The following is a 14259-nucleotide window of genomic DNA, read 5'->3' on the forward strand; positions in this document are numbered from 1 at the left end:
ACGCAGAGCTGCCCGGGTCTTCCTCCCAGAGCGAATCGCCGTGAAGCGGCCAGAGACGCACCCCTCCCCGTCTACGTTCGGCCCAGGCTCAGACAGGCCCGGGCGCTCGGCCGAGGACGCGCGTGAGGCCGACACCTGGAGCGCAGCCCGCCCGGCGCCCACGCGTGCACCCCACCAGCTGCAGCTCGCGTCGCTCGTCGCAAGTCGCGCCAAAATCGCGTCAGAGCCGGGCGCCCAAGCCACGCATGCGCAGGACCGGGTCCGAGGGGCTGGGTGGGAGGGGCGGTGCCCAGGCAGCCCCAGCACGCTCGCGCAGCCTCGCCTCCTCGTCCGGGGCCAATGGGCTCGCAGGATCCGCCCCTGACGACGCAGGCCCCGCCTCCTAGAGACGCGCGCGGCGCAGCGGTCCCCAGCGAGGGGAGCTGGGAAGCTGGGGCCGGGCCGGGGGTCCGCCGCCATGAAGCTGACGCGGAAGATGGTCCTGGCCCGGGCCAAGGCCTCAGAGCTGCACAGAGTGCGCAAGCTCAACTGCTGGTGAGCGCGGGGTCGGGACAGCGGGGCCGGAGGGCGGGGCCCGGGGGAGCGGGGCGCCGCGGCCGGGAGGCGGGCTCTGGGGTCCTGGGGGGCCCGGGGTGCTCAAGGGGGTCCTGGGGGGCCCGGGAGAACGGGGCGCCGGGGTCGGGGAGACGGGAACCCCGGGGACGGGGGGCGCCTCGGGCCAGCCTCTGTGAGTGTCGCCGCGGGCCCGGGGCCCCGGCGCGGTCACTGCGGTGCTTGCGCCCCGAGGGCGGCGCTCGGGACACGGGTCCCTGCGCGCTCGCCCAGCACAGCCGCGGTTTCCCGGACACTCTCGGGGGCGTTGCGCCGGCGCCGGCGGTGGGAGGCCGGGGAAGGACGGCTGAGACCCCGGTGCCGCGGGGCGTTGGTGCCGGGCCGGCGTCCCAGCCGGCAGGCGACGGGAAGGGCCCAGGTGCTGCGCCCCCGCGGGCTCGCCGGCGCGTGGGCGGGTCGCGTTGAGCCGAGGAAGACAGGGCTTCCAGAGGCCGCAGCCTGGAGTCCAGGTGCCCCCTGAGGTCCCGGCCGAGGGGCTGAGGCGTCCTGTGAACTGGCCGCAGCGCGGGTGGCAGGGCGGCAGGGGCGGACCCTTCCTCCAGCGGTGTCAGCGCCGGACAGGAGGGCGTCGCTCCGTGTTGATTAAAGTCTCTCTCTCTGCCCTGGCACATCTGGTGTTTTGGCCACAATTCCCCTGAATCATTTGCTTTCGATTGTGTACGTCTTTGTGTGGCGTGGGATGGCCAGTACTTCTCTAGGCACAGAGAAACAGCAGCCCTATTTCAGGCTTTTAAAGTTTGCTTCATGAGTTGCATGTTTAGCCTTTGAACTTGGCCTCCTATAAAGACTCCCTTGTTTACATCAGCGGGGGAAATTAACCTTCTGCGGAGAAGGAGTAAATCATTTTGTGTCCTACAAATGGAGCAACCCCTACTGCTCCTTGGTGTGAAAAGTACCCTCCAAGCATCAAACATGTAGTTTTGTTGAAAAATCAACCAAAAAACAGTTTACGACATTTTTGCCAGTTATCTGGGCAACCATCCATGGTTTGTAGGTAGTCATAATTAATGTTTGGAATTTTTGTCTTTAATATACAAAATTAAAGTATGTGTGTCTTTTCTTTCCCCAGGGGTAGCCGTATCACAGACGTAAGTATTGCATTAATCGTCTCCGAATGGCCCCAGTCCCAAAAGTTGTGACTTCTTACCCCAGAGGACTGTAAAAGCCACAAAACCGTACCCATCAGTTCCGTCCCTGCCTTGGCAGTTTTTGTAACGCAAAACCACTCGTGAAAAAACTCTGTGGTGCCCGAGTGTATTTTGAAGTTCCCGTAAACATTCCTGTAAATGATTCAGCGCCGTTGGTCACTTGCTGGTCTCGCTCACAGAGGAGGGCAGCAGAGTCGAAGTTCTGACCTGGAGGGGGCTCCCAGGAGGGTTGGTCTTTCTTCGTTAAGGAGAAGAAGGCCTCCCTATAGCGTCCTCACTTCACCTCGCCTATCGGTCAGATCCAGCCCGCGGTCCCGCCCCCTCCACGGCAGGCAGAGACTGAGCCTCCTGGGGTGGGGGGACTTGCACATGTGGGTCTGTAAAGAGATTTTTCTTTTTCTCTTTCTCAATCCTAAAACGAATATCCCCAACGTACACAGGGATTTTGTGCCAATCTTTTACTTTTTAATATACTTTTGTTTTATAATTCGAACTCTCTCTCTCCTTACAATAAAACTAAATGTGGCTGAGTCACTACTAGGCTAGTCCAGAAAAGCCTGGACCCAGAGCACCTGGACATACTCTACCTCGTGCTGCGGCTGAAATGTTACATATTTAGCAGCAAAAACACAAAAGCTCACATGAAGCCTCTGACCGTCCAGTGAGCTCAGTGAGGTCAGGGGCCTTGCCTGGCACTGGCCCCTGGCTCCCTGCCCCACACGTGGCAGGGTCTCATGTGGTCGGGAATGTGCCATTCAGCAACCTGACCCGTCCCCAGGGCTTTCTGGACCAACCCCAGCACCTGGCTGCTCGGTCCCACTGAGTTAGTAGGACGAATGCGATCTGAGGTCCAGTTTCAAGCCGGCTCCCTTTTGGCCCAGCTCTGTTGGCAAAAAGGGGACTTCTGTCGTTTCCTTATACCTCAGGGACAGCAAGAAGAAAGGCTGTCTGTCCCAGCACAGGGGCGTTGAGGTCCCCTGCCCGGTGTCCTCTGAGGGCACCTGACGTGGCGAGTGCTCCGTCACAGCTGGCATCAGGTAGCAATGGTGCCGTTTAAATTTTACATGACGTGGGAGCCACGGCAAGCACACACGCTTCTCCTTCAGCCCGAGGGGCTGTCTGGCTGCGGAGTGGCGTGTGGCGCAGAGCCCAGCATTCTCACAGATGTTCCCCTGAGCCCTGGCTGAGCAAGGCCGCTCCCCTTGGCCCCTGGCACGGAGTTGACCGTGGTTCAGACACAGTTCTCTGCTGGCCTGACGGAAGTGTGGTCGCGACACCAGTGCTGAGTGGTGTTTCCAGTCACGTTTTCTTCCCTCCTAGATTTCCATATGCCGGGAGATGCCCAGCCTGGAGGTGGTCACCCTCAGGTACCCAGCTCTCGTCCCTCCCTTGGGGCCCAGTGCCCTGCGCGACCGGCAGATTCCCCTCGCAGTCAGGGAGAGAGTGAGAGCTCCGCCCTCCTCCTCAGGGCCTCACTGGGCATCCCTGACTGTCCTCACTCATCCCTGCAGTGGGCAGGGCCTGGCTAAGGCTGAGCAGAGGCCGGCCCTGGGGCGGAGAAGGCCCCAAGAATTTCCGCGTGAAGTCGGTGGCAGTCCTCCGTGATGAAATCAGGGGCTTTGGTCGTAGTGCCCGCGGGCGGGAGCGGTCAAGGAGCAGGGCTCGGGCGGGCTGTGGGTCTGGGCTGTGCTGCTCACTGACCGCCTGCGCCTGGGGGGCTCTTAGTGGAAAGGAACCTTAGCTCTGCTCTTGGTTAAGTGAAGTAACTTGTGTGAAATGCTGAGCTCAGCACGTGGCACCAAGAACGGCATTAACAAGTGAGTGTTGAGTGTGGTGGTGCGTCCCCAAGGGGAGAACGGGGACCCTTCGAGGTGCGTGGCAGACAGCGCAGCCCTCTCGAGGGACGCTGCAGGTGGACGGGCACAGCACAGCGTCCCTGGCCCTTGGGAGCCACCTTTGAGCCTCGCGCCGCGAGTGGCTCCGCCTGGTTGTGGAGGGGACGGGTCCCCACAGCCTGCTGGTTTACACTTGGGGCTCTGCCGCATGCTTCCTGTGCCTGTTTCTCTGATGTGTGTACATTCCTGTGGCAGGGAAATTAAACCCGTAGCCTTTGTTTCTTCTTTAACGTGGGATTGTGGAAGTTCGGCGCTCAGTCCTGTGTGACGGGGAGCTTGCGTATATTTTCTGCTGTGTGTTCTGGCCTCTGCCTGCTTCAGGCTTGGGGGGCCTTGGTTTCCTCACCCGTGAAAGGTGGGCAGGTGGGCACAGGCCCCGTGAGGGCTTTTTCTGGCATTTGTGATTGAGACGAGACCTCGGAAGCCCGAGCGCCGCCAGCCGCCGACTGTGGGTCTCCGTGTAGCGTCAACAGCGTCTCCAACCTGGAGCCCGTGAGCCGGTGCCAGCACCTGAGCGAGCTGTACCTGAGGAGGAACTGCATCCGCAGCCTGGCCGAGCTCTTCTACCTGAAGGACCTGCCGCACCTCAGGGTGCTGTGGCTGGCCGAGAACCCGTGCTGCGGCGCCAACCCGCACCGCTACCGCATGACCGTGCTGCGTAACCTGCCCAGCCTCCAGAAACTGGACAATCAAGGTAGGTGTCCGTGGCCCACAGGGTCACGCTGGCACACCCGCCCACCTGCACCGTGGCACAGGCCCTGACGGGGAGGTTCCCTGTTCCTCTCTCCTCTTCTTCTCTGCAAATTCCTGGTCTTTCAAGAGCAGCTGTCCCCTGTATAGTCTCCTGGAGGAGCTGTTCCCAGGTTCACACTTCTCCTTCCAGAAGTGGCAGTGCAGTCGGCGCCTGCACGCAGCGCTCAGCCTGGGCGTGGTGTTGGGCTCCCCCGGCCCCCCTGAGCAGGCGCAGCTTGGTGCTGTGTCTCTCCTGTCGTCCTCTGAAGAGCAGGGCTGCTCTGCACACCATGCATGCTGTGCCCAGTGAGGATGTGCGCGTCTGTCCTGCCCAGCAGCGTCACGCTGGCCCACAGGGACCAGGCGGGCTCAGCTCCACGGTCGCGAACCTGGGGCACTGGTGCCGTCGCACAGTGGTGCATGTGGCTGGCACGCGCTAAGGCCACTCTAATGTCCTTTCTCTGTCCTCCCCCAAGCTGTGACGGAGGAGGAGCTGTCCCGCGCCTTGATGGAGGGAGAGGAAATCACCGCCCCCGGCAGAGAGGGCGTGGGCAGCAGCTGCCCCGAGCAGCCGTCCTGCATGCTGAGCTCCAGCAGCTCCACCGCTGAGACCGGCCGGGACCCGCTGAGCTGCTGCGAGGAGGAGGCAGAGTGAGGCTTGGGGGAGCGGGGCCTCCCACAGAGGGTCACGGGGGCTTCCTGCGGTCTGCATCTCTGGGAGTAGGGGAGAGGGTTATCTAGGACGGCTGTTCCTTCTCTGTGCTCCCCGGGAGTGACCCCAGTCACCCTGCAGTGGTGATTTCAGTAGCATTTCTGTGTCCTGTTGGCTGCAGGTGTGCAGGGGAGAGGTAAGAGGCTGCGGACCAGCTCCTGTAGCCAGGGAGGGGTGCGGGGAAGACCAGTGGTGGGAGTTTGTGCAAGAGCACGGAGGGCCTCGGTGGAAGCCGCAGCCTGGAGGCCATTCCCAGTATGGTGGTTAGTGGGGTGCGTGAGAGCCGAGTGTGCCCCTCGGTGTGGCTGCTGTGTGCCTCGGGCCCGAGGGGCAGGGGGGCTATGGAGCTGACCCACACAGCGCCTAGAGTGCAGCCTGGGCACTCTGGGGGTAGTTGGAGCAGAAACACCGTGGGGCGTGTTGTAGAGACAGTTCCTCGGAGCACCCCAGGGCTGAGTGTGTCCCTGCAGTGGGGGGCCTTGGGATGCGACCTCCAAGGTGGGCAGCTGCTAACGCCCGGGCTTTGGCCCATGGGCAGCACTCGCGTGGCTCCTCCGCCACTGACCCAGGAGGCCCCCTGTGCAGGAGCGCCAGTGCCCACATGTTGGGCTCCTGCTGTGTTTCGCTGTCCCCTGCCCGAGACCTGGGCGGAAGGTGTTACAGTTAGTGGGGGCCCAGGGTGCAAGGAGGCTGCCCCCAGGAATGAAAGATAAGTAAGTGCTGGGGCCACCATCCCGTGTGCCCTAGCTGCCCAGGTGCCATCTGGAACGTCCCCACCCACTGGAGTCAGCCTCCCTATGCGTCCCCCACGTGCTGGGGTGGGGGAAGCCCATCTGTGTGACTCGGAGTCTCCTCCCTGCGAGCCGTGAGCTGCAGACACCATCTGCAAACGTGACCGTTCCCCAGCCCCTCTGACCCTCGCCTGCCTTCGCCATCCCCTCACCAGCAGCATCCAGGACCAGCTCCGCCTGAAGGCCCCTTCCCAGGACCGGTTTCCTTCCTTCTCGCAGAGGGACGTTTCGAACAGTCACAAGAATAGGGTGAGTGGCAGGGGCCACCTGGCCAGGTCCTGCTGCTCCCTCTGCCCCGGACTTTCCTTCGTGTCCTGTGGTTCCTGTGCAGCTGGCTGTCTGAAGGCCCGTCCCTGAGGCTGTTCCCTCCCTGGTGGGGCCGTACTGGCGGGGCCCGTGGTGCGCAGCAGCTCTGTGCTGCCCGGGGCTCAGTAGCACTCTCTGCCCCCAGAACGTCCTGACAGCCATCCTGCTGCTGCTGCGGGAGCTGGACGTGGAGGGGCTGGAGGCCGTGCAGCAGACTGCGGGCAGCCGGCTGCGGGCCCTGCGGGAGCAGGAGCTGCCGGAGCAGGTGGAGTGACTGTCGCCAGGGCCCAGAGCCTCCAGGCCTCCACGTGGACCCCGGTGTCTTCCCCCATCACCTGGGAGCTAGAGGGCCACGGCCTTAGCCCCTCGCAGGAAAGCCACCCTCGGTTTGCCGGGGCCGAGGGCAGGAGGGTGCCGGGTGCTGGCTGGGTGGACCCGGCCCTGTGCCCGTGGCTGAGAAGGATCCTGGGCCTGGGCTGGCGGAGACACCTGCCCACACCTGCACATCCCAGGACTCTCTTACGGTCGGGAGGGTCAGGGCTCTTCTCCATGGGAGGGATTTTGGGGACATCCTCCCTAATAAAGTATTTCTAAGTCTGAACTGGAAGCAGACGTTCCCCAAGTGGCAGGCCTGGCCTTGACATTCTTCCTAAAGGTAAGCGCCATTTCTCAGCAGGATGGGGGACCCGATCGTGAGCGATTTGGGTTTGTCGACCAGGGAGACCCGAGAACAAGCTTTCCCAGGGTCCTCCTCGGCAGGCTGCGGCCCCACTGCCGTGGAAGGGTGTTTTCACAGCAGCGCAGGGACGCTGCCCTTTCTTGCCTCTCCACGGAGGCTGCCGCAGCAGTGGGCCTGCCTGCCGAGCAGGGCCTTGGGGGACCAGCTGGAGCGTGGTCCAGAAGCTGTCCTCTGGGCAGAGGATGCCAGGATGCAGGTGGTGCCCCCAGAAACCAAGGGTGTGTTCCCGTGAAAGGAGAGCGCAGCCTTCGCGCCTTATGGAGAAGACCCAGCTCTGGCTGTGCTAGAAGGTGGGGACTGGGGCAGGACAGCGGTGACCTTCCTCAGCCCTTCCTCCCGTGCGGGGTTGGAGCCCAGGCCTCTAACACGTCCACACACAAGCTAGAGCACATCAGGTGTGTGTAGCTGCAGAGACCATGGAGCCCATGACAAGAGTGACAGCATTTGCAAGGCCACTCGCTCTCCTGGGCCGTTGTTTGAAGATGAAGCTCCACTCATGGTACAAGCCATTTTCAAAACACTGGTGGCCACTGGACGCTGGCCCTGGGCAAGCCCAGGGTGAAGGGCGGCGATCCACCTGCGGCGTTATTTCAGGTGAGGGTGTGATCTCAGCGACGGGAAGCAAGGAGTTACCACGTTGGGGACGCCTAGATGGAAGGTTGCAGGCAGCGTCTGTGCCTCATCAATAAAGCGCTGTCTTTGAGCACAAGCGGGGTTGCTATACACTGGGGGCCCCCCTCCCCTCCCCCCAGTGTGGGCCCCGCAAGTGCCATGGGACCTGCACTGGCCTCCGTCCCACACCTTCCCGCTGTAGTTGGGGGCTGTCGTGTTGGGCCCACAGGTGAGCAGCCTGCCCTCGGCCCCTCGCCTCCCCCTCCCCCCAAATTGGCACCCCCGGCCGCTTCCACTCAGCGCCCTTCTGACACCCTCAGGCTGCATCGCGGACACGCGCTCCTGCCCGCCTTCCCCGGGCCCACGTCATTCTGGCTTTGACATCCCTCCACAGTCCCCACCCTGACTCCTCTCCAAGGAACCCCAGAGTGGGTGTGGGCCCCTGTGTGTGTCCTGTTAGCCCTGTCCACAGAGGAGAGGACTGAGGCCCAGGAGGATACAGCCCTCGGCCAGAAACAGTGACCCCATGTGGCCAGAAGTGGGCCTGACACACCAGTCCTCCCAGGAAGGAGGGTGGCCAGTCCGTGCCTCAGGCATCACCTAGGGGTGCTCACCTGGCATCCCCAGGGCCAGTGGCCAGTGGCTGATGGGCAGCTGGGTGGTTCCAGCACCGAAACCAGCAGGACAAGCTGAGGGGTTCCCTCCAGAACTGAGTCCTAACCCCTGAGTGTGGCGCAGACTGAACTGGCCGCAGCCTGCTAGCTTGACCACCCCTGGCTGTGCGACCAGGGCCAGCGGGAGCTGGTGTGCCCCACCGCAGCCTTGGTCCAGTTTCTGTGGGCAGCACCCCGGTGACCCGACTGTGCCAGGTGGGCTGGGCCCTCCCCACACCCTCTCTGGCCTCAGTGCCCTGCAGCCTGCGTTTGCGGAGCAGACCCTCCTGCTTCCCGCCGCGTGTGCCAGGGCTGGAGAGAGCCCCGGGTCCTGGGGACACTGGCTGTTCTCGTTCTGCTGACGGTGATCTGCAAGGGCAGCAGGAAGGGAAGGGGTGGGGCGTTTCTGATTCTGCGCCCACACCCAGGCTGCCCTCGGTCCGCAGGAGGACACTGGTGGTTCCGGTGACGGCTGTCCGCGTGGAAGCACTCGCATGGCTTCTGCCCCAGAGGGAGCCTGTGGCACACTGGGGTGGGGACTCCAGTCCAGGCAGGTGGAAGTTAGAGAAGCAGCAGGGTCTCCGCTGTGGTGTCCCTGGAGGGCACCAACTCTGGAGATGGGCGCGGGCTCCAGCATTCCCCAGGCCACCCGCCCCAGCACCCCCTGCCTACAGAGCGGCCCTGGGGAGCCTTGGTTTCCGAGGGGCACTGGCCAGGGCATGGGAACAGCCAGGGAGTGGAGCGGGTGCCTCACTGTGGTGTGGCTGAATTCCTTTCCCCAGCCTGGGAGAGGGCTGGGCTCAGAGCAGCCTGTCAGGGTGACACAGAGTCACCTGCTGGCCTGCACCCTCATCTGCACCCCTACATGAGACCTCACCCACAATCGAGGGCTCTACTCTCACCATGCTCAGCGCTGGCTGCTGGGGATAGTGGGTGGTGGGTGCTGGGGTGCAGGGTGCTGTGATGCTGGGTGCTGGGCTAGTTGGCCTGAAGCAGCTTGGAGGAGGGTCTGATTGTGGACATGGGGAGATGGGGGGACATGTGGCTCTACAGGTGGATGTGGTTCCTGCCCCATGTCTGCAACACGTGACATTAGCCAGGGTCTCCCCTAAGGTATTTGCACACCTGAGTCCCACCCTTCCAACACACACGTGCTCACATGCGCACACATACATACCTGCACACACGTGCACACACATGCACACACGGGCCTCTGGGCCTTACGGACCCATCTCTCCAGTCTCTTAAGACAGAGATCCAGATCTTCGGCTTTCTCTCCTCCCAGGAATGTCCCGCTCCTGGCAGGCAGGATGGACCAGAGGGCCCCAGAAATGAGGAGCCGAGAGGCTCCAGGCTTGGGAAGGAGGGTCCCCGCCCCCACTTGCTCCCTAGAGCCGCCCAACTGACCCAGATCCACCCAGGAGACCCCCGACCCAGGGGCCCCCAGCGTGGCCTATAGACCTCTCGAGGCCAGGGTCTCCCCTGAGAAACATCCTGGGTCCCCAAACCACGTCCTGAAGCTCCACTCGAAGCTGAGGGACAGGGAGCTGCCCTCGTCTGTAAGCGCCCGGCTTCCTCGGCGGTGGGAAGGGAGCGTGGAGCGTGGAGCGTGCAGCACACAGAGCTCCCTGAACTTCAGCGCGTGCGGTGAAGGGGGTCCTGAGGCAGTTCGACTTGGGCTGCAGGGTGTGCCGAGGTTCTGCATTCCCAGCGGGTGCACACTGCCCAGTGGGACTCGGCCTCCTACCCCCAGTGGGGACGCATCTTCCTGGCTGCCTTCCTGCCCGCTCCTCGCCTGCCCTCCCCGAGGGTCTCCTGCGTGGACGGCTCAGGTCAGCACTAGCCCACAGCTCTGAGACCCCCAGGCTGTGTCTGGGAGCATCTGGCCCCAGGAACCAGGCTCAGAAACCCCCGAGGTCTGGAGGACTGAGGCTGCAGCCTCCTCCCCATGGAGCAGGGCCAGGGAGGGCTCGGGTCACCCTGGTGACCCTGCAGAAGGTCACGCTCTGGCTGGTCCTGGAGAGTGACTGGCCCAAAGGGCTCATGTCCCTGGGGCCCAGCCAGCCCTGGGGGCAGAGGACCCCACAGCCTGAGGGATCCTGCCCACCCTGGTTCCGTAGCTGTGCTTCCAGGGGCTGTTGAGCTCCACAGTCAGGGTGTTTATTCTAGAAAAGGTGACAAACACTGCTCAACCCGGTGGCAGTGGTGGCGGGAGCAGGTCACAGTGAGGACTGGGGGACATGGCCCCTTCTCAGCGTGCAGACCTGGGCACTGGCAGCCCGTGGGCCAGTGAGGGTGGGGCCGCTGGTGTGGGGGGAGGCTGAGGCCCCCACGGGGTGCCAAGGCTGCGGGCAGCGGCGTCCAAGCACCGATAGCCCACGTCCCCCGGGCAGGAAGGTGGGTGCCGCCGGGGCTCTGTCCTGGAGGAGGTGGCAGGCTGGTCTCACAATAGCAGGCCCGGGAGGTCTGGCGGGTGGCGTCCGTGCCAGGGACGGGGAGACGGGGCAGGCCAGAGGTGGTGGGTGCGGGGTGAGGGCACGGCCCACGGCCTCAGAAGCCCTTCTCGATGCTCAGGGTGCGGCGGGTGACGTGCTCCAGCTCCCCGGACACGTAGTCGGCCAGGCTGATGCGGTAGTGCGCCAGCATCTTCAGCATGAGCCGCAGGCTCAGCCACCACTGCTCCCGCGGCATGCGGTGCCTGCGGGTGGGGCCCGGGCTCAGGGTGGGGCAGCTCCGTGGGCCAGGGCCACGCCCCAGCCTGCGCGCCCTCCCTCTCAGCACGTCGCAGTGGCACAGAGGAGGGGTCAGGGGTGTCAGCCCTCCAACGTGACCAGTCCTGCCTGCCCTGCTTGGCCCACACCGCACACTGCCCTGTGTCGGGGAGAAGACCCTGGGCCAGACCCCTGCCCTCCACACCGTGGGGCGGACTCCAGGCATGGGGGACTGGGGGTCGCATGGGGTTGGGGTTTGTGTGGGGCCTGGCCCCACTCCTGCCCCTGCCCCCTGCGAGGTCTGCCAGCCCCTCAGCCTCTAGCCCTCCAAGTGACTTCGGTGGAACTTACTCGAAGTCGGTGTCATTCTTGAGCTCCATGACAGGGCTGAAGGCCACGGCCTTCTTCTGCAGGCCGATCACACAGGCCGAGTCGGGGGAGTTGGCAAACACCCGCCCTGTGGACACAGGCACGTGGCGGCCCCTGAGGCTGACCCCACCCCAGGGCCCCTCAGAGGGCACAGTCGGGCTTTGGGACCACCCTGTCCCGACATACCCTTGCGGTAGACCGCCTGCAGCTTCTCCGACATCCAGAGCATGGCCTTCACCCCCAACTTGGTGCCGTAGTTCCGGTCAAAGGGGGTTGGAGCCCCGCCCTGGAAACAGGCAACCCCCGTTCCAGTACTGGCCGGGGCGGCCCAGGACGAGGGGAGGAGGAGGCCCAGCCCCGACATAGACGGGGCGCCCATGCCAGCACGCGAGCCGCAGCTTGCCAAGCCGGAACCACATGGTGAGCCTTCTGGGCAGCCTCTGGACACCCACCCTTCCTGTCCATGCCTGGAGGCCCCAGCCTGGAAGCCACCTCCAGAGGCCAACAGAGGCCACCTCAGCTGTCTTATCACTGAGTGGGGTGGCCCCTGGGCCCCTGCATCTGGCAGGCCATGGTCGCACCACAGACCTCATGTCGTCCAACCCTGGCTGCCCCTCCCCCGGCTGAGAAACCCACGACGCGGGCCGCTGGCAGCCACCAGGAGGCAGAGGTGGGCGCAGGAGAATGCGGGCGCCTGGGCCTCCTGGCGGGGTATGGGGAGCTCGGCTCGGCCCGAATGCCCTGGTCTGGGCCCCATCCCACCCCCTCCTAGAGGTGAGGCCTCAGCCACACGCCGTCCAGGGTGTGTGGGAGCTGGACGGCCACATGAGCAGGGCCTGGTGTGAACGCACGTGTGTGCGTGGTCAGCAAGGGCCGTCCTCCTGGGACCCTGGGCCACGGGCACAGATGCGGCGAGTACCACGGACCCACTTTCCGGATCCGCACCTCCCGCCTGTACCTGCTGCAGGTGGCCCAGCACGTTGGTCCTGCAGTCGAAGACGCCCTTGCCCTCCGACGAGTACAGGTTGTACAGGAAGTCCGTGGTGTAGTGCTCGTGGCACTTCTCGTTCCTGGAGAGGGCACCGGGGCCTGGCTGGGGGGGTCCCATAGGCCAGGCCACCAGGCGGCAGCTCCCAGGAACGCTGGACCCCCACCCACCCTGTCAAGGGCCCGGCCTTTTCCTGCCCAGCCGTCCTCGGCGGCCCTGCCCACAGCCCAGAGGGACCCCCCGCCCCCAGCCTCACCGGAGCACCAGGCCCCTCTGAATGTCCGTCTTCATCTTCTCCGTCATGTGCTCCACGTTGGTCTGCAGGGGAGGACACAGCTGCTGGGAGGCTGAGGGAGCCCGGGAGGGGCGGACAGGACAGCGGGGCCCCCAGCCCCGCCCCGCCCTGCCCAGGTCCTGTGTGTCGTAGGAGGGGCCGGACTCACCTTTAAGTCGTGGATGTTGAAAGGGTCCTCGAAGACATAGGCGGCGTCAGCCCCCACGGCGATGCCCGCCACGGTGGCCAGGTAGCCGCAGTAGCCCCCCATGGTCTCCACGATGAACACGCGGCGCTTGGTCCCCGAGGCCGACTGCTTGATGCGGTCACAGCTCTGGGGGCCGAGAGGGTCAGGGTCCTCCATGTGCCCCCACCCCCAGCGGGTCACAGGACACTGCCACACTGCAGGGACCCGTGTCTCTCCAAGCCAGCCTCGGGGTTGACAGGATCGAGAGGTGGCGGCTCTCACTCCCACGTGCAGCGCCAGGCGTGGGCCCCCCTCCCACCCAGGCCACACAGAGTCGAGGGTTCTCCACCAGGGGCGATCCCACCCCCCAGGGACAATGGACCTGCCCGGAGACACTCAGCTGTCCCGATAGGGCAGGGTGCCGGCACCCGGGGGGCAGAGGCAGGGGTGCCGCGGCCAGGCTCTCCCCGCCGTGGGCCAGGTGCACCCTGAGCATCCGTGGCCTCATCCTAACCAGGGGCGGCCCTGCCATGTGGGGTCCCCACGGAGGCACACGCATAAGCGAAAGCTGCCCTGCAGATGCCGGGGGCGACGTGCCGCATGAGGATTCTAACTGCGCGGTGCAGTGTGGAAAGGAAAACTGGATGCTGAAGACGAAAGTAAGAAAAAGGAAACAGAGCGAGCTGGGCAGCTTACGGGACACGAGCCCTGAGGCTGAGACACAGCGCGGACAGGGCGGGGGAGGAGCGCCGGCAGCACTTGCCCGCGGGTTGGGTCGGGTCCTCCACGGGCAAAGAGTGGTCACCCGCGGAACAGAACACAAACGCGGCAAGCTCTGGACAGTCTCCACACGATACCCGAAGGGCCACACATGTGCAGAACCACGTGCAGCTGCCGTGGAAACGGGCCCCACCTTCCCCATCGCAGGAGCAGAGAGCAGAACAGGCCCCACCTGGCCCGGGGGAGGGCCACGCTGTGCCCGCCAGGCCCGCGCCCCCACAGCCCCCGCTGCCGCGCTCACGCTCATGCTGTACCTCCATGGCGGCGTTGACGGCGGTGTCGGTGCCCAGGCTGAAGTCGGTGCCGGGCACGTTATTGCTGATGGTGGCCGGGATGACGCACATGACGATGCACAGCTCCTCGTAGCGCCCGCGTGCCTCCACCAGCTGCAGCACCCCCTCGTAGGCCTGCGGGCGGCCACAGGCTCTGTGCTCTCCCTGCTGGCTGCCGCCCACGTGCCCGCGCTGGGCCAGGGCCAGGGGCCCTGTCGGCCTGTGTCTAAGGACCCCTTCCAGGGAAACTGGACCCTAACAAGGACCAGGGGAGCCCCCCACCTGCTCCCACCCCAGATCAGCCCATGCAGCGGGCTTGGCCCGGAGATCCTACGGCACTGGGGCGCTGGCTGGCCAACCACAGCGTCACTTAGGTGATGTCCTCCAAGACTTAGAGCTCTGCCTCCCCTCCTGCTCCTCCTCTCCCTCCTCCTCCTCCTTTCTCTACTCCTCTCCCTCCTCCTTCCCCTCCTTCCCC

General features: G+C 64.6%; 2 protein-coding genes across 2 annotated transcripts in view; one reads left to right on the forward strand and one right to left on the reverse strand.

Moving 5' to 3' along the window:
- Positions 1 to 300: 300 nt before the first annotated feature.
- LOC105824165 (chromosome unknown open reading frame, human C21orf2) lies at positions 301 to 6812 on the forward strand. The gene is made up of 7 exons (XM_012661540.1): positions 301 to 534; positions 1682 to 1700; positions 3081 to 3127; positions 4120 to 4349; positions 4864 to 5038; positions 6046 to 6139; positions 6342 to 6812. The coding sequence occupies exons 1-7, from the start codon at positions 458 to 460 to the stop codon at positions 6468 to 6470; spliced, it is 771 nt and encodes a 256-aa protein (XP_012516994.1). The 5' UTR covers positions 301 to 457; the 3' UTR covers positions 6471 to 6812.
- Positions 6813 to 10350: 3538 nt separating this feature from the next.
- PFKL (phosphofructokinase, liver) overlaps positions 10351 to 14259 on the reverse strand; it is a 20739-nt gene continuing 16830 nt past the window's right edge. Inside the window, exons 14-20 of the mRNA XM_012661522.1 lie at positions 13764 to 13916; positions 12712 to 12876; positions 12525 to 12586; positions 12239 to 12350; positions 11467 to 11566; positions 11263 to 11368; positions 10351 to 10898 (exon numbers count right to left, since the gene is read on the reverse strand). Coding sequence (XP_012516976.1) covers positions 10751 to 10898; positions 11263 to 11368; positions 11467 to 11566; positions 12239 to 12350; positions 12525 to 12586; positions 12712 to 12876; positions 13764 to 13916 — 846 coding nt within the window. The 3' untranslated portion in view covers positions 10351 to 10750. The remainder of the gene's footprint in view (positions 10899 to 11262; positions 11369 to 11466; positions 11567 to 12238; positions 12351 to 12524; positions 12587 to 12711; positions 12877 to 13763; positions 13917 to 14259) is intronic.

Source organism: Propithecus coquereli, unplaced genomic scaffold, assembly GCF_000956105.1.
Source record: "Propithecus coquereli isolate 6110/MARCELLA unplaced genomic scaffold, Pcoq_1.0 Scaffold717, whole genome shotgun sequence".
Lineage (NCBI taxonomy): Eukaryota > Metazoa > Chordata > Mammalia > Primates > Indriidae > Propithecus > Propithecus coquereli.

Bases quoted from the DNA above. Each gene is read 5' to 3' on its own strand.
- LOC105824165 (XM_012661540.1), top strand. From the start codon at position 458: ATGAAGCTGACGCGGAAGATGGTCCTGGCCCGGGCCAAGGCCTCAGAG. The intron at 3,128-4,119 runs GTACCCAGCTCT...GTCTCCGTGTAG, and splicing joins CTGGAGGTGGTCACCCTCAG to CGTCAACAGCGTCTCCAACC. The intron at 6,140-6,341 runs GTGAGTGGCAGG...CTCTGCCCCCAG, and splicing joins CGAACAGTCACAAGAATAGG to AACGTCCTGACAGCCATCCT.